The following is a 24,395-nucleotide window of genomic DNA, read 5'->3' as shown; positions in this document are numbered from 1 at the left end:
GTGAGCTTGTTTGTGGGAGAGGTAGAATGGGAGAAAATGTGTGGGTGTGTGTGTATGTGAGCATGTTTGTGGGTGAGGTAGAATGGGAGAAAGTGTGTGGATGTGTGTTATGTACGTTTGTGGGAGAGGTAGAATGGGAGAGAGAATATGCATGTGTGTGTGTATGTGAGCATGTTTGTGGGAGAGAGAATATGTATTTGAGCATGTTTGTGGGAGAGGTAGAATCGGAGAGAAAAAGTGTGTGGGAGTGTGATGAAAGTATTGTACACTTCCCTCATCATGTACCATTATAGTATTGCATCCTAAAATTCACCTTACGAGACAAAACGGCGCAGGAATCAATGAACAACTCGCCTCTAGATCAAAATTTTTGTATGTTATAATATATGTACTTGGGGCACATAGGAGGTATTTCAACCCCACTCCATGGTCTACAATAACATTTCACAAAGATTACGATTAAATAAGTTTCTTTATTCTCAAAGAAATTAATTTACAAACTTACTATTACATAACACTGAAAATACCCACAAAATAAAGATTACACAAGGAAATATATAGATTAAATATGATTCATAATTTTCAGAGAAATTATACATGTATACAGTTTCATAAAGTCATGCCACTGGAAACATGCACATAAATATTAGTCCAGTCATTATTTGAAATATAAGGGATGGACCCTGTCCTCTCATACAAATTGCCACACATTCCTTTTTTTTCCCAGATATTTGGACCCTATACATATCCATATTACTGTTTAAAAAAAGTATGTGTATTTACTCAATGTAAATATGCATACTTCAGTACTTCTCGCAGATGGTAGAAAGTTTATAGAATAAAGAATTTTGCCCTAACATTGCATACATACATTGACAGAAATCACATAGAAAAGTGTTTATACCCCACTAAAAATGGCAACTACATGTATGATAAGTCTGGATTAAAAGACCCTAATAAAACATTATTACATCATAAACACAAAATAAAATAAAAATATATCCAATAAGCATATGTACCAACCCTCACATCTAAGAAATATGAACAAATTAATTGATTTTTTTATAGAAATGGGAGCATTCTTTGATTTGTTATCTAATAGGCCTACTACAAAAAAATTCTAAGAAATATGAACACACAGGTTACAATGTAAATTTCCTTCTGTCCAACAGACCAGGGCCCCGTTGTACAAAGAGTTACGATTGATCCGATCAATCGTAACTCTATGGAAATCCATCAGTGTCATAATTTTTTCTACAGGCAATTTGCAAAATGTCCTTTGTAATCAAAGGAGAACACTCCAAATTGTCAAAAAATCAATGAATTTATGGATATGGATTCATATCTGGAATTTTTTTGAACAAACATGCATTTCATATGTTGACTTTGCTGGCTGTCCATAGTTGAGATTGATTGGATCAATCGTAACTCTTTGTACAACGGGGCCAAGTTCATAGTTCCTTTCTGAACATGATCAGAAGGTCAATTGAACTCAAAAGGCCTGATTCAATGAGGTAAGCACTAGCTTGGATGTCTCGATATAATTTGAATTGTGCTTTTCAATCTGGAAATCAATGATGCATCCACTAGCAACATGTATTTAAGAGGTGGCTAAGTAAATTGTAACAGCAACAATTAAGTTATGAATTTAAAGTAGAATTGCAACAAATAACTCTATTCGTGTTCATAATTCATGCATTTTTCTAGTAACCTTGTTCCGCATCCAGGGGGGTGTTTCATAAAGCTGTTCGTAAGTTAAGAGTGGCTTTAAGAACGACTGGTGATCCTTTCTTGTGGTAAATGATATTAACATTATGTCCATTGGTGATCATTATTCAGTGCGTAAGGAAGGTTCGCCAGTCGCTCTTAACTTACAAACAGCTTTACGAAACACCCTCCTGCTATGTAAGGCATGCTGGCAAAATATCTTGATTTGAAATGAGCCTATCCTAATGTTAGAATGGGAAGGCCATTTGTACAAACTTGCCCATGAGGTAACTCCAAACTGGTCTATCCCTATTTAGAAATACTTGTCAGGTATGAATTGGGGTATTTTAATCTAGACTAGGGTAATGTAGAAATGCGCTTGTCAATGGGATAAATACACACTACTCTATGAATGCATTCAGAACATACACGATTTGGGTTAGACTTTCCAAAATTGAGATTTCTTATAACTTTTGTATGTTACAAGTCCAAGACATTTCAGTCACTTCTGTCTTAATTTGTCTGAGATTTTTTTTTTCAAATAATGACTGGACTTCACAGATTACAAAAAGACAAATCCTGCAATCGTAGTACCTGCTTACATACACATAAATACATTTAAAAAAACTTAGTAATGCTTTCTTAATATTCCACTACGATTCTTGATTTTACAGCACCAAAGTGGAATAAGTACTATTCACTTGGTGAGATTGCATACCCGCACTGCAAAAACTCCGGTGTTGATTTAACACCAACCCGGAATCTATTATGTCCACACCAGAGAAGTATTGAAACAACACCATTTTTTAATCAAACCGATGCTGTTATAATACTAATTGGTGTTGTATAAACACCTATCTGGTGTTAGACCAAAACAAAACTGGTGTTGTTTAACACTTCTCTGGTGTGGACATATATAGATTCCGGGCTGGTGTTAAATCAACACCAGAGTTTTTGCAGTGTGCCAACATTCCAAACCCATAAACAGGTACAAAGGAATACAAAAAATGAATACAAAAAAAATGGGGACATTGCTACCTCAGGTGATGGTGTGTGCATGCTACACTACACCAAATGCACAAACAACCTAAAGTAGAATATTGCTAACCTTTCTACACAGCCCTACAGACAAACTCTAACCTGAATAGCGGCACATGGGTAGTATGGGTGAAAATTATTTGTTTTCTTTCCCAAAAATATGAACTGTTCATTAAATTGGGGCAGTTGACAAGTATGTGATGTGAGTTGGGGCAGAAATAAATTCATCTAGGAACTTGAAAGTGGATCCAATTCATTTAATTTATTTCAAAGATAATTTTTTTTATTCATTGCAGAAGATCATTTGTATTGACCCTAGATGTATCTAGCCGGGGGGGGGGGGGGAGGGGTGTATCAAATGGAATAAGGTCTAGCTGTGATATCTTTTCACAACCCGAAAATTTCTTCAGAAAATAAATTGAATAAACACCAAGATATTCAATGCACCTAAAATAAAGTTTGAAACAGCAATATTTGTTCATGTTAATTTCTTGATATGAGCAAAGGGTATATAGAAATATTTTACTTGCTCATTTACAACTTCAGTGATTTATTGTGGAAAAGAAACCTAGGCTTCGGACATACAAGATATGCACATCAACTACATGTATATTTACATAATGGAAAAAAAAACATTTTTCATAAGTGATCTATCAACTAATGGCAAGGGGAAATATAATTTGCCAAGGTGCATACTTTGATTGTCAAAAATAATACATTTATTTAATATCATGATTTCAAAAATTTTATTCTCGATCATTATCATATGAAAAACCTTCAATGGGTTCTTTTGATGGTCAATATCAACCAATGAGATTCCCCTTCATGCCATATGCATGTGATCTGTGTGATTACTGTAGTTTCACACAAGAATAACTGATGTTTTGCGTAGACTGTGTCCTTTGATACAGTATGTGAAATTCAAATCATTTTATTTTACTCGGTCACCAAATTACATATGTGGAATGTCAAAATGTTTTGAATGGATGTTTTCTCAGATTTCAGACAATATGAGACCATTTTGGATTAGTTTTATACCAATTATCTTACAGCTACCTCTCCCCATAACAACCTTAGCAAAGAGTTCAATATGTCCCCTCCACTAATTCAAAACAAATTCTCAGACCAAAACCCCTTCTTTTGGTCTATTTTTTCTTCTTTTTCTACTTTTTGGTTGGATTCCTACCTCTCAATTGGTCTCTTATACATATACAGTGCGTATCAATAGTTTACACTTTGAAAAAGTCCTAGGAATTGAAAAATGTACCATATTGGGATAATTTTTCACACATATATTCTTGGGTTTGGGTCCCATCTATCAAATGAAAGTATTTTTTGACAGAAACTCGCAGGGTCAAGGAAAAAAGGCGAAAACAAAATGACCGTGTGTTAGATTTCCCATACATTTCTTTTGCATTATTAGCCAATTGAAATAAAACAGATACATTTGAACATTTTGTAACAACTTTGCCACCCAAAATTAACATTTATACCCTAGGTATGCACAACCTTTACCTTTTTGTGCCAGCTAGATCTGAAGACGTAGCTGCATGTAAATAAAGTTTTATTTCAGACATCTACAGCACTTTTATCATTTAAAGTGGGTTTACATTTTATATTTCATTTACTTGTTTCTCAACACATTTGCCAAACTGGACCATAAATGACAGAAAGAAAATCAAGCCTAAGCCATTTCATGTGAATCACAGCTCCGTGTAAAGCAGATAGAGGGCCTTGATGTTTGAGGAGGGGGGCGCAATGGTGCTCTATGAAGTGTTTTGGGCTTGAAGGAAACTAAAGAGGTAAAAGATGTCTTCAATTAATCTTCCTAGCTAAAGTCCATGTCTTCTTCATATGATTAACGTATATTTTTTTTCATATAACTATCTCCGAGTTCTGCACAAATCATTTTTCATGAACTTTTCAAAAGTAAGTGGTGCTCACTCAAGCGAATTGAGGATTTTTTTCGACAGTTATGTCGTCATTTGCTTAAAGAGATCTTTACCAATGTTTAAATGTGGAAAAAGCTTCAGGATATTACAAATATATAATTTTACAGGATTATTTCTAATTGTAAACTTTTTTATACCATTGTAGTATGTCGCCTAACTCACTGAGGTAGCAAGATTTGCTAAAATCCAAGGGTTTCACAGTGGTTATAAGCTGACGATAGTGGATTTATTTTTCAGACTAAATAAACCAATGCCATTGGGAATTACAAACACCCAATAATTTGAAGGAATAAAACAAAAATTTTGGTCTGTATCCAACTTTTCATAACTAAATCCCTTAGATATTTGTCAGAAGATTTTATAAACCTTTTCCGTATATATTTTTTTATTTTAGAGGAAGAGGCTTGTGGAACCTCTAGCCACCTTTAATACCATACAACACTTATCATTTGAGACATGGAAAATAATGTTTCTTTCATCATTGAGCACATGTAGTCTATCAAAAGAGATGCATATTAACATAATATCATAAAGGATGCTTCATAACCCCTGCAGCATATGGAAGTAATTAATCAGTGCAACAAATAAAAAATTAAAAAGAGATTTTACATCAATTATAATTCATAGACTAACAAAAGATAATGGGGGTTGACTGGCTATTTCAGTGTTCCTGGCAATGTGATCTAGCATTGCTTGACTTTTCAAAACAATAATAGTAATAATTAATAATTGTACATTTATATTGCGCAATTTCTATTTGTATATACTCAACTGCCCATGCATATAGGGGTATTATTCCAAAATTATTTTAGAAGTATGGTGACACGAGGTTTGCTCCTGCGACAATTGCTCCGGGCTTAATTTCGTCTATGATATAGGGTTAGGGTTGCAATACGGTTTTATGCTAGGGTAAGGGTTAGGTTTAGGATAGGGTATAGTGATAAATACAGGGTTATAGTTGGTCATTCAATTCGTGTGTGGAATTTAAAGCGGAGCAATTGTAGCTGGAGCAAATGTCATGGAACCGTTTTATCGTCAAGTCCAACTTCTAGATATCAAGAATTGCCATTTGTTGAATAGTGAATTTGAATACTTGATATAAAAAAGATAGGACTACAAAGATCTATGTTAACACATAAATATATATTTATTAAAAAAACTTGAGTTTACGAAAATGCATCATATAAGATATATACACCTTTGGGCTTCCCATGTTTCCCATGCTTCAATGTCATGATATGCATTAAAGCATAACATATATGGACACTGTAGTAATTACATCTTTAATAAAGGCTCGAATAAATAACTTAGCCATGAGATTGATTTACATTTATAATTGAAAAATATTTCGATTATAGTCCCACGCCTTGCATTTGATGTTGGTGTCATCATCTCACTCTCAAAAGTGGATATATAAGACTGGAACTGTTCTGCAGATTACATCTCACAGATTGAAATACTGATTCAATTGACAGTTCTAATATTTCATAAATGTTTTCCTACAGTCCCATACATTTAATAAAGTGTAGAGTTGTCGTGGCAGGCCTTCATCTACTCAACTTGTATAATGAGAAGCCTAAGCAGCTGGCAGAGAGGGCGACAAGAGTGCCCCATATCCAGGTTGGAGAGCCCATGTATTCACGGATGGCCAGCTGGATATAGAAAGAAGAAAAGATAAATGAAACGAAAATGGTCTAAATCAGGGGCTGCACCTGAAGATCTTTATAAAGAGGGAGGGAACCTTGATTACTTTGGCTTGTTTTCAATTGGTCCAATGCCAATTCGTCTAGTTACCAACTCGTCTACTAACATTTGGTCTACCGTCAGTTCGTTCACTATCCACATGGTCTAATTGTCATTTCGTCCACTCACCATTTCATCTTATAACCAGTTGGTCTGATAGCCATTTCGCCTAATTGGACTAAGTGTTAATTGGGCGAAATGACTGAAAATAAAATGGATATTAGACCAACTGTTTAGGAGACAGAAATGGTCATAGATGAACTGGTGATTAGACAAAGTGATGATTGGACCAAATGATTATCAGACGAAATGTTGATGGACGTAATGGCATTTGACTAAATGATGGTAGAATGAGTGGACAAGTTGGCAATAGACGGAATTGGCAATTTACCTTTAATTTTAAGGACATTGTACACAGTCGCAGAACCCCACTGCGTTTGATTCTTGGGGACTTATGAGTAATTTGCAATTAAATGTAGTCACAATAACCCTTTGTGAAACCTCCTCCCAATAAGCCAGTTCGTAGTTCTACTCTGCGCATGAGCAGAAGATTCTGCGCGTGATCAGAGGAAGGTCATAGGTTCTAAAGTGATATGGTGGTTTAAAATTTAATGAGATAAGCACCAACATTGATGTTTTGATTATTCATATATTCTTTTGAATTGTGTTTCTCATTTACAGTTTGCCAAGTACATTGTGCAACATGCTATAATATGCATTCAAAGGAGAAATGCAACAAATACCTTCATAACATGTTCATTGAAGTGCTATTCTAGTCACCTGGTCTATTCAATTTCATCATCCTTTTATGTAAAGCATGCTTACGTAATATCTTGCTTTGAAATCTGCCCATTATAATGAAAGAAATGAAAGGTCATTTGACCAAAATTGTCCATGAAGTAACTACGAACTGGTCTATTGTTCGGAAAATTCACTTTATCTTTAGACTTACCCATCCCCCTTTGCTGACAATCCAATGGGCAAACTTAATGACGAGGAACTTGACGACTTCTTTGATCAGCTTGTTGATCCAACTTGGAAAGCTCTTATCCAGAACAGACTCTATAGCCTGGAGAGTGGATAGAGAAAAATTGAAATGAATTCATTGATATTCACTCTACAATAGAAAGTGGGAACAACATAACTTTACAGATGCATAGCATGCATTGCAACAAATAAAATTGCAAACTGTTGCCACACCATCAACATCATTTCAACTTCTTTATGTATCCTGCTACAACAATTACCAATAACACTAACTCTCTTGCTACCACATTTGCCCCCAACTACTGCACGAATGACGCACCATCAACATCATTCACATTCTGTATGTATCCTGCTGTAATTATTGCTACGACTTCCACATGACTGCTACTAACAGCAAAATCACCACTTTATCCTAACAGTAAACACTCCTGCTACCACAACTGCTCCAACTACTTAGTTGCTACCACAATTATTTCTCCTGCTACAACACAACTATTGCGACCAACCCCTGCATTATCACCACATTAACCACAACTTTATGCTCTACTGCAACTATTGCTACAAGTTACTGTAGGTATTACAATTATCACCAACATTTTATTGCCGCTTTTACCAAAGCTATTTCCCATACTAAACTTTAATACAATTACAAATTTCTGCATTACTACCAGGAGCAACAACAGTATACTACTTCTCTTGCTACTACATATATCATCACCAATGCTACCATAACTATTTATTTTGCTATCACTATCATTAACTACTGTGTGATTACATGATTACTACGACCAGCATTATCACCATTTCTACCACAACTTTTTTCTTTTGCTACAACTATCATCACAACTTCTGTGAGACGACCCTATACTACCACCACCATCACCACTTCTACCACTTTATTTTCCTTGCTACCACAAATTACTACAATGTTTCACTGCCACTTACCCTTGCACACATCCTGTAGGCAAAGTAGAAGAGACCGACTATCCTCCCCCACGTTATATCACCATCACCAAAGATCACATGGGCTACTGCTATGATTGCCTCGATGGGTGAATCAGAAGGAACGGAGTTTATCATCCTAAGAAGACCATGGCAAGCACATCAGTTTTATATTTAGAAGATCTTGGATTACGGAAAAATTACATAGCCTGTTTTCTAGTCACTGAAATGTGAGTAGCAATATGCACCTTGGGCAGAGTTGATTTGGCGCATTACAAATCACATTTATTATTATTAATATACTTTCATATTTTTATGCTAAGTTTGGGGTTGGGTTTCAGGTAGGCCGGCCCGCCGTAGAGTTATTCATCCGATCAGTGTGTGGGATTTATAGTAGAGCAATTTTCACTATAGCAAATGTCATGGAACACTGTGTTCTTTGCTGACATGTACAAAATTATGGCAATTTTAGGTAACAAAAATCTATAAACATAAGTTTTCAACTTTTCATCAAGTACATGTAGGCCTATGTGCACTGCAGGATGGAGATAAAACTTGGCTCAGAACACACTAGAACCACTTTTGAATGGAAGATTTTCCAGTGATGCACAGTTAACTTACATGTACATCAGATTTGCTTTATTTTTCATGATTTAAACTGTATTTGTCACAATTATATTTTATTTTTGCCTAAAAATCCAGATTTCCAAGAAATTCTAGGCTCTTCCCAAATTTTGTGAAATTTTTCTGTTAATGGACCATGGAAACCAGGGGACTTCAACTTACCTCTGTAATTCTCGATCCCTATCTAATGTATCTCCTATTGACCTGAGCATACAGCCGACCTCTGTCCACACGACCTCCTGCTCTCTTGGAACAGCCAGCCCCGCCCTAAGGTCATCCAGTCCCGGCGCGTTTTCGAAACCGTCCTGCTGGAATCGATCGACGATGAAATGCTGAAGGAGGACGGTCGCTTGCTCTCCAACGTCATCACGGCTCACCTGTCGTTCTATGCGTGTTTGCTCGAAATGCAAATGTGATGAAGCTGTAATTGATAAATAATAGTAATAAATATACTTTTCGTATCTGTACCACAATGCAAACCTTCAAAGATTATCTGAAAACTTTTCCTCGTTTCATAAAACTTGTTACAATAACAAATTTGCGATAACAGATAAGAGCTACTGAAAACCTCCACTCTGAATGGCTAATATTAAATTTGTCATAGAAATTGCTCATTTCTTATAACAAGTCATCAGGAAATGGGACCAAGAAGCAAGAAGGCATGTTTTAAAATCTAACTTTATTATGTTGAATTAATGACCAGGGCTCTAGAACACAAAGGTGCGATAAAAAATTGTTAATTTGGGAGAACAATTTTGATGGTTCCTTGTTTGTCTAAAAATGCACAATGCAACAATGATCTTGACTAGGCCATTTAATTACTAGCCTTTGTGTTACGGGGCCCAGGACCCAATCCGAGTTGATATTCATTTTGTTTAATGATAACGGGGTCCTTGTTATGTCAGCTAGGAATGAATCTTCTCATTTCTTCTTCTTCATATTCCTCTAATCAACTTTAGGGAATTACAGGTACAGGTGAATAATTTGTCAATAAAGAGGTTCACTTCTGGGTTAAATCAGCATGGATTGTGGATTTGAAGAAAGGAGTAGAGCGTGACAGTTTTTCTGAAAATTATATGCCAAGTTTTTTCGAATGTCAGATTGGGGGGGGGGGGGGCACTTCCATTGACGAGTGCACCATGCGTGACCAAGAAAACACGTAAAAAGGATCTCTTTTTCAAGATAGGGCACGTTACATACGTAACGTAATATAGTAATAAGGGTGTCAAAAACACTGAAAAAATGAAAAGGGTATACATTTCGCTAGGAAAAATATGTTTAAGGTCCAATATGCAAGGGTATAAAAAAAAAAAAATACTTAAAGGACAAGTCCACCCCAACATAAAGTTGATTTGAATAAAAAGAGAAAAATCAAACAAGCACAACACTGAAAATTTCATCAAAATCGGATGTAAAATAAGAAAGTTATGACATTTTAAAGTTTTGCTTAATTTCACAAAATACTTATCTGTACATCCCGGTCGGTATGCAAATGAGGAAACTGATGACATCACTCACTCGCTATTTCCTTTGTATTTTATTATATGAAATATGAAAAATCCTAATTTTCTCCCCATTGTCCTGTGAAAAAAAATTTATTTCTCCCTGAACATGTGGAATTGTCATTGTTTAACATTTTACGGATCAGTCAAGTTGGTCCTTATTGTCAAATCTGTAAAAATTGAAATATTGTATAATTCAAACAATAAAAAACAAAAGAAATAGTGAGTGAGGGACATCATCGATTCTCTCATTAACATGTGACTAAATTGTGCATATAACTATTTTGTGAAAAATAAGTGAAACTTTAAAATGTCATAACTTTCTTATTTTACATACGATTTTGATGAAATTTTCAGCATTGTGCTTGCCTGATTGTTCTCTATTGATTCAAACCAACATTTTCTGAGGTGGACTTGACCTTTAATTTATAAAGGATGTACTTTTTGCCCCAACACTACGTGTTTAGGGTCCGATTTGAGCGAGGTACGTGGGGTGATACTAAATACAATGAATGTAAAAATAAAGTCGACGTCCGGCCGTGATCACGTCAGTGATAACAATTAAGATATCGTTGTACTCATTTAGGGGGTCAATTCAGGGTATACTTGTCAAGGGTACCGTTTTGTTTCAAATACTTGTTAAGGGTAGGGTTTCATACACCAATACTTGTTAAGAGGTGTATTTTCAGAACATGGAAAATACTTTTTAGGGTGCTTTTCAAAACCCAGAGGTCACGTATGGTATCCACTCGTCAATGGGAGTGCCCCCCCCCCCCCGGGTCAGATCACTTTTTGTTGACAAATGTTTGTATTGAATTCAAATTATTTGCAATGTTTTCTACTATGATTGCAATTGATTTGTGAAGTTAAGTATGAATATTACCTAGGGTTAAGTTTAGGTCTTACGATGGACAACTCTTCACCTTATATTTTGGAGGGGCCAAGTTGTCTCAAGTCCCGAGATGATCTGGACCCCAAAGGTTGTATGAATTGTGACAGAGTTTAGAGTTTAAGGATAAGGGTGAGCAAGGGAGGGTCAGGGAAGAGGATGAAGAATGAAAATGCAACTCACCATCTGTTTCATCACAGGGAGTATCTGAACCCCCTTCAGCCATAGCTTATTTTGTCAGTATCCTGCTGTACTAGAACTGAGAGGAGAAATTGAATGAGGGATTTAAAAGCCCGGATTTAAGAAAAAATCAGTGTGTTTAAAGATAAATGTCAGTTGTGGTAATAATTGCAAAATGAGTTTGTACAGACGACAGAGTTGAAATAAATGACCACCCCTGTGTCTGTATGTAGTTGTAGATAATTTTGAATAAAAAGCAAAAGGATTCTGTAAGATATTGTGCAATTTTTGCTGAGAAATTAGCAATTTAACGAGCATGATTGTAATCCGAGCATGATCAGGTCCTCTTTGCAATAATAATGCACTGTCCCACATGTGCTTATCTGTGTGTTGGTGATCCTAAAGCCTCAGTCAGTCTGTGTGATCAATTATAACAATTAACAGATTCATTATGATTTTCAAAAGCAATAGTAACTAGGCTAAGACCAAGTAAAAAAAGAAAGTAGTTGATCGTCCTCGCACGCATCTAATTTTCTTAATTTTTAGTGCATTTTCGACGACCCCGCTTCCTACTTCTGAACTAATCTGTCGCATGCTTGGGAAATATGGCTCAGATACTGCAATTTCAAGGGTGTAATTTGGATTTCAGCGAGGATTTTTGGTGATAGCGCATGTGTATGTATTTGTTGCAGTGATTGACTGCTTGTGTTTGGGGGTGTGTTGCGGTGATTGACTGTGCTGGCACGGCATGTGAAATGTTAATTTTCTGGCGAGTTTTACTCTAACGCTAACTATCAAGCGGCAAAACATTAATTGAATTTTTAAAAAAATATTTTCAAGTGAGTCATTATCAAGAGATTGAAAATTACGAAAAGGATTTCTGTAAACTACCAATTCTGTTCAAATTTTTTAAATTTCATCCTTCCTTAAGCTATTCAATTTGATGGAAATTGTACTTTATTAATGTCCAGTTCAGTTAATAATAATACACGAGATAGATCTACAAACAATAAACACTAAGTGAAGAATTAAAAATAAATCAAATAATCATTTAACAATTCATGATAAAAATAAAGGAATAGTAAATAGCAATTAAATAAACCTAAAATTGAAGGTCATTCCGTCTACGGAAAATATGTCAAGCAAAAATAAAAAGGTTCTCACTTTCAAAGGGGGGGGGGGGCACACTTGGGTAAAAAAAAACTACATTTACATTTTGATTATGGCTCTCGAAGGGGGGTGGGGGTACGGGCCGGATGTGCCCACCCCCCCCCCAAAAAAAAAAAAAAGGTTTTTCCCCCTTACATGTATAATGTCAAATAATTTTTAAATGTGTTGAAAATGTTAATTGCCGATTTGACAATATGTATGCATATGTACTCATTTATTATTTACAATGAGCATGCATTGATCACCTAAGTTGAGCCTGACATGGCCTGACAATCGTCTGACAAAAGAAATGATAAACAGTAAGGACCTCCCTCATCACTGATGTAAAAAAACTTGGCCGAGAAACTATATTTTTGTTTTTATAAAAAATAGTAAAACAGCAAATAGTAAGGCCCTCCCTCTTCACTTCAACCCGGACGATCAACTTTTTCTTTTTTTACTTGGCCCAAGATCTTAGTTCTAACGTTGGCCTAAACTTTAGGGTTGGCGGATTTAAATCACGTTGATTTAAATTGTGATTTAAATCGCGCTTAAAATCACCATGATTTTTTTTAAATCATTGATTTAAATCACTTCCATTGAAACATGAAAAAACGATACAAGACTACAAGCTACAAGACGCATATCTGAGGATATATACGTCTTGTAGCTTGGCGAAGAACAAAAAGAACAAGATGGGGACGCAAACATCGCAGCAAGTTTCCCCCTATTTACATTTTATTTTTCTTCTTTTTTTAATGCATTCTTGTTTAAAAATAAAATCAATATCATATAAATGTCGGAAATGAAGTTGTAATCCCATTTACATGATTCAGGACTAGATCTTTTAGAAGGAAAGTAGAAATCTTGGGGGCGAAAATTTCAGGGTTTTTTTCACGGTACACGCACATGATATGAATGGGACGCAATCCCTGGCTCCATGCGGGCAGCTATGCAGCAGCATTAGCTGTACCAAGGCACTTCATCAACTTGAATTGAACCAGTCAGTAGGAACTCTCTACATTCAGAGGATGCTGACACAACAGAAAATTGTCAATATCTTCATGACATTATTCATATTTTTAATAATAATATTATAAACTGACTTGATTCAATATGAAATAGAAAGCTCAGATTGATATTATGTATTATATCAAAGCTGTTTATGTAAGTGTAAAAGATTATATTTTTGGTGTTTCCACTTTGTTTTAAGAATTTTTATTTATAAAAATTATTTATATCTAGATCTTATTCTTAATCAAAAAATAAATCTGATTTTATTTATTAAAAAAAAAATAATAAAATCGCCAACCCTGCTAAAACTTAGTTAGAATAGATCTGTGATGATGCAGAGAGCAGAAAGAATTGTCAATTAACCGAGTCAGATATACATACTTTTTCATGAAATCATAGTTCACTGCAAATAATATCATTTAGAAAAAAATATGGTTTGCTTTCAAGGGCATGGCTGCATTCGTGATGCGCTAACTTTAAGTACCGGTATCTCTCTCCTGTGTTCTTCCTCCGCTAAGCCTCAGCTTAGGCCTAAGCCAAGGTCGGAGATCAACGGCGTTGGAAGTGCCGCAATTCATCATGTTCATTGAAGGCTCTAAGTTGCAATCATGAAGAATTACCGAGTAAGTTTTGGCGAGTTGTGTGGAGGTTGCGTAAGAAGTATAGAATAAGCTACACATTACTAATGTAGGTACTCCCATGGGCGCTAGATTGTGCTGTAGCACTCACACGTATTGCGAGGTTAGTATATACTTACCTCGCACAACCAACGTGTTTACGCGATGGATTTTAGAGTTGTCGTTAACATTGCTTCATAACGTGAATGATGTTAGCAGAAACCAATTCCGCTACTCACCAGGGCTTTTTCTGGTGAAAAGCGTTCCATTTTCGATTTTTAACATATTTTTTTATTTAAAAAGGACCAAAAAAAAGAGCAAAATCGCTTACCTCGGCCTGGAAAGTGGCTTCGCATGTTTCTTCCACGGAAATAAAGGAAGGTCCTTGTTGGCGCTAATACAGTTCACAACCTTAATTCAGCTCGTCGGTATTTTTTAAACTAGATTCTTGATTCAATGTATGCGCAATTCCAATGATTGTTTGATAAAATAGAGACACCAATAAATGCAATAACTTAAAAAACATACTTTTTTATTATTTTTGCTGACGATAATACTTTTTGGAAAATATTCAAAGCTGACAAATTAAACAAAAAATATAGAAAATTATACGTACCTTGAACAAAGCCCCGCAAGTGCTACCGTTCGTTTGTCAATTAACGTTCCACCAAAGTCTTTACAGTAAAAAGATTGGACACTTTGCCGACTTCGCGTAACCTTTGCATCGATTTACGTGTAAGATAGTTTTTGTGTCTGTCTAGTCTTTCCCTTGTAGTGTCTTTGATATGAAGATATAAAGTCGCGCGCCCTCTTTCGCTCATTAAAAGAAAAAACTTGAGAACTCGCAAGGTTGGGCCGTATTTTGTCAAGGAGAAGAAAAATCAACGCTTAAATGACGTTATTGAGGAATATGCATCATATATTAGGAGGAATTGACTTCACATCGTTTGGTAAGTTTCGTAGGACTTCATTCTGTAAATCTTATTAAATTTGCGGGAAATGTTTAGTATTGTTGAATGCGCCGTGCCCACTTGTTCACTGCAACCATCCTGCCTGTGGGGAATCTACAGTATACTAATACTAACCTCGCAATACGTGTGAGTGGGTAGGACTATGAGTATGGTATGCCAATGCTGTACACAGCACACACTTTTAAAAAATCATTAAAATGTCACTTTTGTGACCAAAATTACTCATTTCCATACAGTTGCGATTTATTTTTCAGTAGTAACCAAGGAATAATTTTTGTATTCACCAGAGCGCTCAAAAACTTAGATTTTGGGAATATTTTTGTGTACGCCCTCTATTGGTGGAAAGTAATATGATTTAAATATGGTAAGAAATTTTTTTATCTCTATTTTTAACTAAGAAAAAATAATTTAAAGAATCAAATTTACTTAAGAGCCAAGTTATATGATGTATAATAGCTGTAATGGAAACAGACAGTGTAAAAAAATCAAGGAAGCATTTGTCTAAATTAAAACTTAATACTTTAATAGGGCCTAAAAGAAAAAGAGAAAATAAGCCAAACATTGCTACCCTTAATTTTTTTATTTTGCAACACATGGAGATGGAACTGAGAACAAGGATCATAACCTTGTTCATTGAATGAGTGTTCGTGCCTTAAATTTTCCTGTACACGGCGGCAGAGATGCACCCATGGGTGTAGACCAAAAGCTTCGGTCTCTGTTATGTTGGTTGTTCAGCTGAACTCCGTTGGCTTCACTCACCAAATACAGAGACCGAAGTTCTAGCGCGATCTGTACAGGGGACTCAATGGCCATATGTTTATGTACTTAAGATCGGATAAAACGGGGAAGTGAATTTGCGCGACAGCCGAGGTAAGTCACTGTTTTTGTTCCTTTTAACTTGATTTTTCTCGGTTTTTTGGCAATTGATGCCAAGAGGGAATATTAATTTGCATTTTGGTCGCGTGAATTTTCAAAATTTTTACTCATTAAAGAAAAAAATTGAAGAGCCCCGACGGGGGGATTTTGCATTGCAAGTCCCCTAATGGTGGCTGCACGCTAGACCAAAAGCTTCGGTCTCTGTTATGTTGGTTGTTCAGCTGAACTCCGTTGGCTTCACTCACCAAATACAGAGACCGAAGTTCTAGCGCGATCTGTACAGGGGACTCAATGGCCATATGTTTATGTACTTAAGATCGGATAAAACGGGGAAGTGAATTTGCGCGACAGCCGAGGTAAGTCACTGTTTTTGTTCCTTTTACCTTGATTTTTCTCCGTTTTTTGGCAATTAATGCCAAGAGGGAATATTAATTTGCATTTTGGTCGCGTTAATTTTCAAAATTTTTATTCATTAAAGACAAAAATTGAAGAGCCCCGACGGGGGGATTTTGCATTGCAAGTCCCCTAATGGTGGCTGCACGCTAGCGAGCCGTCTGTGTACGAGGAGAAATAAAAAAAAAAAAAATGTTAAAAAACTCCTCGAAACAGACGGCTGCCAGCTGTCTACTGCACGCTAGCGAGCCGTCTGTGTATGAGGAGAAATTAAAAAAAAAAAAAAATGTTAAAAAACTCCTCGAAACAGACGGCTGCCAGCTGTCTACCATGGGTGGTGCTGTTGGGCATGTGCACAAATAGTCATGCGTGAATTTGCCCCAAGTGTTCTTCTTAATTATTATATTACCCTACACATTAGTGAATAGATGGGACAACATTACAACATCTTTCCTCGTTCACAAAAATGGAGAGAAGTTCAGAGAACGTTTCTTAAAATTGATAAAAACAAATTACATAATAGATATCGAGTACTTACGTAAATTCTAAGGGAATAGTGAGTTTTTCAGATAGCAAATACAAAATTAACAAAATTTCTAGCCTCAGCTATCATCAGGGGAAAAACTTCTCGGACTCTGCTCTCCCGATGACTCATAAATGAGCATTCAATAACCGAAGAGGGCTCCGGTGCACGCCGAAACAATTTACCACGATTTCTCTCGACTTTACTTTTACCCCGGACTTTTACCTTACTTCACTTTACTTGTGTTTTATTACGTTTTAAGCATATTTATATTTATTTCGTTTTGTAAAATTAAGCAAGTGTTCTATAAGTGATCCACCGTGGCCGATGTCATCGTACTATTGTCCACCCTCATGTACCTGTGTTGTGTCGTGTCGTGTTATTGTCTTTTGTCTCTGAATTTTGTCTTTGAATTTCACAATCCTGTATATAAGATTTTTTTGCCCTTTTCGTTATTTTCATGTATTCCTTTACGTATATTTCAATATTCTTTCTATCCTAACTTTTGAGGGTCCACATTTTACAAGCTTTGCTTTTCAGTGGACCCCTCCATTCTTCTCATGATATATAATTATATTGATTTAATTATATTTAATTATATTGATCTAAATTTGACATGCATGTTAATTTACATTTGAATCACTTATTGAATATTTATTGAATGTTGAATTTTGTTCATGCTTTCATTGAAATTGAATTAATTTATCTTGTACTTATTTTTGTATTATATTGAAGAATGAAAAATAAATTGAATTGAATTGAATTTGCCCGTTATAGTACGTGCCTCAATTAAGAGGATTAAAACATGTACGCTGCGTAAAGATGTAAGCTTACATCTTTACGCGGCGTACATGTTCACATTGTTTTCACAGGTCTCTATGAATATGGGATAAATTGTGTTCAATTTCAGCATTTTAGCAGAGTGCTCCCACCCCCATGCACCGGGGGATGGTACTCAATTTATAACATGATACCTACGGGCCGCTCCAAAGTCGGGGGTCGGGACTCATGGAATTAAATCTTAGTCTTAAAACGGTCTTAGTCTCCGAAACGCTCTTTGACAGAGTCGACGATTGCTAAAAATGCTATTGCCCTGAAAGTAAACCGATCATCACATCAAAAAAGGGAGCCTCCGGAATTCATTAGATTGTACGCGGGCAGTGTGTAGAGATAGTGGCCCGTATTCTGATAGCAGGTTTAACTTAACCCTAGTCTAAAGTTAACCCTGGTTTAACTAAACCTCCTCTAAACCTCACCTCTGGTCTAAGTGTAGTTTAATTATTTTGGTATTCTGATAGCCAGGTTTAACTAAACCTGGGTTAAACCCGGGTTTAAATTCTTTTTGGAAATAATAATCCTCTTTTAACCAAGACTAGCACCTTTTTGGTAAATTAGTGCTGCAGGGATGACTGCAACAAAGTTGAAAAAATGTCACTAAAGTTGTTTTTTCTTAAAAATTTGGATTTTATGGAAACTAATTACAACTATTGTAGTGAAAGAAAAGCATTCATCACCCATATATGGTAAGAAATTTTCATTCAGATTATCTTTATATTTTTTAATTACTAAAACATTTCAATCCCAAACCGAGTGACCTGCATAGTTTTGTGTGTATCAGTCCCATTGATTGCTTCTCATGTTTGTCAAAATCTAAATTGAATAGATTCACCTCACCCACTCTAGACTAGAGTCTAGACTCTAGTCCTATAGATCTAAAACAATAAGTTAAGAGGTCGACATCTTTATTCTAACTTTATGTAAGGGGAAATTTTTGTAACTTTTGAGAGTAGTCTTGGGTCTAACATTAGGCCTAAGCTAGTATAGTTAGATCTAGCTTAGGCCCAATTGTTTGGAGGAGAATTGAACATTGTTTTGACTTTTTTTACTTTCCTGAAGCAAACCGTAGTCTAGTGGAGCAACCGAGACTGAAGCTACATTATACATATTTATAGTATTGGTCTAGGCCTAGAACATCATTCAGGAATTAGGCTGGCTTAGCCTTGGGACAGGGATAGATATAGATCTATATTCTAACCTTATTCTTAGTTAGAATCTAGTAGAATAGATCTGATTTGTCTTAGACAAAAAGCTTCAGTCTCTGTATTGTTCCGCTGAGTCTATGATGAGTATGACAGTCTACGTTGCCGTTGGCCTCTCTCACCAAGGCAATGTGATATGACAATAAAATGTCAGAATTTTTTCAATCAATCCCCAGAAACGACGGTTATTCCTGTCTACAGTGTTAGATCTGACTATCGCTATGTATTGCCATTGCTTGCCAAGTAACTAGGCCTGGCTAAATGACATCTCTCTACTCCTGTTTTAGGTCCATATCTGTTTCTTTGAAGAGTTTTTATTTTATTTAAATATTTTTGGGGACTTGTTTAGGTTTCCAGGTCCAGGATTAAAAAACAGGCCTAAACCTAGACCAACAACAGCTTAGTCTTGACTAGACTAGGCCAGGCCTAGATTTATGTAAGAATTTAGATCTAGGCCTTACGTTAGTCTGTGCTATCTAGTCTACTGACTTACTGTATGATCTAGAATCTCTAACGCTGGCCTAGTTCTAGACTAAATAACTTAGACCCTATCTAGATCTATAACTAGATCTGTATCAATCTAGGTCTACATGTAATAGGTCTAGATCTAGAGATTTGTAGACTCTCAATTTAGATTCTAAATCGAAAAATAGTAAATGTAGGCTAGTCTACAGTAGATCTACTCATCTAACCTTAGGCATGACAAAAGAAGTAGGCTAGAGATCTAACGGATTATTACTAGATCTAAAGAATCTAGATCTAGGCCTAGATCTAAAGCTAGGGACTGTAGTTCGAGATCTAGAGGTCTAGCACCCCCCTTAAAACTAGAACTAAGCCTACAGCTACATGTAGTTCTCTATGTAGCCAAACAACAGTTAGTATTGACTATTGTCTTAATCTTATTTTGGTGTGTGTAGTTACCATACAAACACATATTTTGATGAATGAGAAAATGTGTCTTGCAGATTATTTTACCTCAAAACCTATGTGTTCTAAATTTCATGAGCATAGGCCTATGTCATAAAATGAAGAAGTTCAATCCACGAGATGTGTTTACACATTTATTGATTTAATATGATGTTACCATGGCAACAAAGTTTCCAGCACACACAAATATATGTCTTGCAGATCTATACCTCAAAACCAATGTGTGAGCCGACTTTTATAAGAATTGGTTGAAAAATGAAAACTAATGAAGGAGTTCAAACCGCAAGATTTTCACCTAATTTCATTATGTAATATGTTGTTACCATGGCAACACGATTTCTGATACACCCAAATATATGTCTTGCAGATCTATACCTCAAAATCAATGTGTTAGCCAACTTTCTTGAGAATTGGTAGAAAACTGATTAAGTATTTTAAACGGCAAAATTTTGAACCATAATATACTGTTACCATGGCAACACAATTTCTGAAAAAGGGAAGAAAAAAATTCTTACACCTCCTTACCTTGAGACCAAAGTGTGTTCCAAATTTCATGAGAATCTGTTAAAAACTGAGGAAGTAGCTCGAAATGCAATATAGGCATAAATTCTAAAAAATTGTTGGCCATGATTTGTTGGATTTAAACCAGGCTTAAACTACCCCCTGCGCGAGTTTAACTTTTTGAGGATTTATTACCACACTTAGACCAGGGTTAACTTAAACCTTGCTATCGGAATACGAAATTTAAACCTAGGTTTAAATATGGCAGTTTATTACCACACTTAGACTAGGGTTAAGTTAAACCACGCTATCAGAATACGGGCCCTAGAGTGTAACTTTGTGGTTCACAGAAATACTATAGGCTACCAAAATTTTGCAAAAAGTTAATGGCTTTTTCCGTAAGGCGATTTGGGAAGATACGATTTTAATTTTCCTGGACAAATGGGCCGATAATTCTTTTTCAGCATATAGAAAAGATTTAATGTTACTTGATCCTTTTTAAGTCTGGATAGGCCTATTCACTTGCATGAATTTTGCTTAGGCCTATATATACTCTGCATTTTTATACGCAGTTCAATACCTACTATTTTTTGTATAGTCACAACTAAATGGGCTGATGTTCCTCTGGTGATAGGCTATATATTTTACTTACATTTTGAATTGCTATTCTTCTTGTATTGACCCTAATTACAGTCTTTACAGATCTCCACTTTGATATTATTTGATAGGCATGTATATTTTTGGCACCGTGTCAACATTTCTTTACTTAAATTGCCACGCGCTAGCTAATGCTATGTCAGCATGGTCAGCCACAGAAGCGAAAGAGACTCCCGCCAGAACGGCAAAAAGACGTTTTTATTTCCAATTACATATTGATCATCGGTCGGTTTGGAGTCGTTTCGTTGCTGTGACTGCAGTGTAATATGATTGCTTTATGTCTTTCCTTAATTTGACTCCGGGCATATGACAGCGAAAATATGATAAAGGATATTTTTCTTCTTTTTGAATTGCTGGTGTATATACTCATGGATGTGTTGGGAGCTGCGTCACCTGGTGTTATTAGATGCCCAAGTTCATTATCATCCGTGCAGGGCAGCCACCAAGGGGGGGGGGGGCAGGGGGCAACCACCCCCATATGATTTTGAAAGTAGTGAAAGAGGGAAAAAGTTGAAGTTAAACTGACAAAAAGAAGGAGAATTGGGAGAAAGAAGTGCAAATAAGAGTGCAACTCTGTACGTACTTCTGTTGTCCTGATTGTTCAATTAATTACTTTTCCGTCACCCCCTTCCCTCCACCCTCTTTCCTCTCATCGCTTTACTGCACAAATGCAGTTAACTCATTGTCCTTTGCAGATAGGTTATTATAACTTTGATAGCGAAAGGTCTATACAAAAAATTTAAAGTGAAGGATATTATATGAAGGAATTAAGCATTAATGATGAAAACCATTTGATATATTTTTCATTGATGATAAATTCCCATGCCAGCAAGAGTCGTATTAAAGTGGAATGACACATTTGGAACAAGTTGGCTTTTGTGGAAACAGAAAAATAAAAGAATAAGATAAAAAAATGAAGATTAAGAAAAATCGGACAAATAAAGAGAAAGTTATAAGCATTTGGATATTGCAATCACTAAGCTATAGAGATCCTCCCAGTGGCAATGCGATAAATATTTGTGATGTCACTCGTGAACAACTCTCCCTTTGATGGACTATAAAAAAAATGTCTATATTTGCTTTCTTTGGGTGATACATTATTTTAAAATCTGTATTACATGCCTCTTATAGAAAGAATGCATGATCTACTGATAGATGTGATAAAAGAGGCATTTTAAAGTGAAATATATAGAAATGTTATGGGAAAGTTGTTCACATGTGACATCACACATCTTTGTCGCATTGTCAATTGGAGGATCTCCATTACAATAATGATCTAAACTTCAAATGCTCATAACGTTCTTATTATTCATGCCATTTTTCTCAAACTTTTGTTTATCTGCTTCTTTGATTTTCAGTTTTTTTTTGCACAAGCTATCCTGTTTCAATTAGGGTTTCATTTTCCTTTAAATGTTCAGTCAAATTTTCACATTCCTACGGATAATCCTCGCTTTAAAAGATCTCATATTAATGGATACAAAATTGGTAACAAGCTATCTTCCCAACTGGAAAGCTCCAGAATGTGTTCCAAGAGACACATTATAAAATCAACATCACGCTGTTTATAGATTGGGTAATTTTGATACACTAGGCGTGCTATGTATGCACATTGTGGCCATCATGCATTCATATTGTTGAGGTATAGACCTATATAGTGGGAATTGTCTCTATACACACATGTAAATTTGAACATTTTAACAGTGCACACAATCATCTTCACGTAGTCTGCTGCTGTACTGTGTGAACACTCTGAACATTCAGTGTCGAGGTTTCCAAGAAAATGATCTTGACTTTATTAACTTTGAGCATTTTAAACAGTGTCAATCAGATTTTCACGTAGTCAATTATGTGAACACACTCAATCCTGTGGAAACGACTACAGTGTGAAATTGTCTTCCTGATTTTTGAGCATTTTAACAGTGCGAATCACATTTTAACACACTGCGAACACTCGCTGTGGAGGTGTCCACATTGGGGCGTTTTTAAAAGGTGTCAATCACATTTTCACGCAGTCCGCTATATTATGTGCACAACACATTGAACAATGCCTACTGTAGAAACCTCAACCGTGTGGACTTAGCTTCACACTGTTAAATTGATCATGTACTGTGTGATTCACACTTCCACATACCCTACTATGTGATTGCCGTGTGAACATTCACACCATAGTCATGTCCACACTGTGCAATTATTTCAACACTTACATTGATCTGAAGGGTTGTTATAACAGTGTTAATCACATTTTCATGCAGTCTGCTATGTACACTGAACACTGCCACAGTGGACACCTCTACAGTGTATAGTATAGTATTTATTTTCCGTATAAAAACACAAAAAAGCAAAACGGATGGATAGCCCATTATCAGTTTAGTCGACATGACTATACTGTTCTTCCATGGGGTCCAGTGTGAACTTAGCTTTACATTGGTAATCTTTAGCATGTTAACTATGTGATTCACATTTTTGATGTCCATATACTCAACTATGTGAACACATGTGATCACCCACACTGTACAGGACACTATCTTACAATTAACTGTTACTTTTAAAGGACAAGTCCACCCCAACAAAAACTTGATTCGAATAAAAAGAGAAAAATTCAACAATCATAACACTGAAAATTTCATCAAAATCGGATGTAAAATAAGAAAGTTATGACATTTTAAAGTTTCGCTTCATTTCACAAAAGAGTTATATGCACATCCCGGTCGGTATGCAAATGAGGGAACTGATGACATCACTCACTCACTATTTCTTTTGTATTTTATCATATGAATTATGAAATATTTTGATTTTCTCGTCATTGTCATGTGAAATGAAGTTTCATTCCTCCCTGAATACGTGGAATTCCATTATTTTAACATTTTGTGTTTCAGGCAAGGAGGTCCTAATCGTCAAATTCGTAAAAATTGAAATATTGTATAATTCAAACAATAAAAAACAAAAGAAATAGTGAGTGAGTGACATCATCGACTCTCTAATTTGGATGTAACTGGCTCGTTCATATAACTATTTCGTTAAAAATAAGCGAAACTTTGAAATGTCATAACTTTCTTATTTTACTTCCGATTTTGATGAAATTTTCAGCATTGTGCTTGTCTGATTTTTCTCTATTGATTCAAATCAACATTTTGTTGGGGTGGACTTGACCTTTAAGCATTCTA

General features: G+C 35.7%; 1 protein-coding gene across 2 annotated transcripts; it reads right to left on the bottom strand.

The window, feature by feature from the left end:
• Positions 1-5,821: 5,821 nt before the first annotated feature.
• LOC129268180 (apoptosis regulator BAX-like) lies at positions 5,822-23,295 on the bottom strand. 2 transcript variants are annotated; one of them, XM_064104841.1, is made up of 7 exons: positions 22,840-23,295; positions 17,123-17,234; positions 11,568-11,643; positions 9,156-9,414; positions 8,373-8,508; positions 7,393-7,509; positions 5,822-6,349 (listed from the first exon to the last, which is right to left on the bottom strand). In XM_064104841.1, exons 3-7 carry the CDS (start codon positions 11,608-11,610, stop codon positions 6,245-6,247), a joined length of 660 nt encoding a protein of 219 aa, XP_063960911.1. In that variant the 5' UTR covers positions 11,611-11,643; positions 17,123-17,234; positions 22,840-23,295; the 3' UTR covers positions 5,822-6,244. The 2 variants fall into 2 exon arrangements, with proteins under 2 accessions (XP_063960911.1, XP_054761739.2); XM_054905764.2 differs by lacking the exon at positions 22,840-23,295 and having other exon boundaries at positions 17,123-17,475.
• Between the last annotated feature and the right edge of the window lie 1,100 nt (positions 23,296-24,395).

Source organism: Lytechinus pictus, chromosome 9, assembly GCF_037042905.1.
Source record: "Lytechinus pictus isolate F3 Inbred chromosome 9, Lp3.0, whole genome shotgun sequence".
Taxonomy (NCBI): Eukaryota; Metazoa; Echinodermata; class Echinoidea; order Temnopleuroida; family Toxopneustidae; genus Lytechinus; species Lytechinus pictus.
This window is presented reverse-complemented; position numbering and strand designations above follow the sequence as displayed.

What these genes read in the sequence shown, in the direction of transcription:
- LOC129268180 (XM_064104841.1), bottom strand. Translation starts at nt 11,610, where the DNA reads ATGGCTGAAGGGGGTTCAGATACTCCCTGTGATGAAACAGATG. An exon ending in TCCCTGTGATGAAACAGATG is followed by an intron (nt 9,415 to 11,567) that starts GTGAGTTGCATT and finishes TATCAATTACAG; the next exon opens with CTTCATCACATTTGCATTTC. An exon ending in AGGGATCGAGAATTACAGAG is followed by an intron (nt 8,509 to 9,155) that starts GTAAGTTGAAGT and finishes TGGTCTTCTTAG; the next exon opens with GATGATAAACTCCGTTCCTT.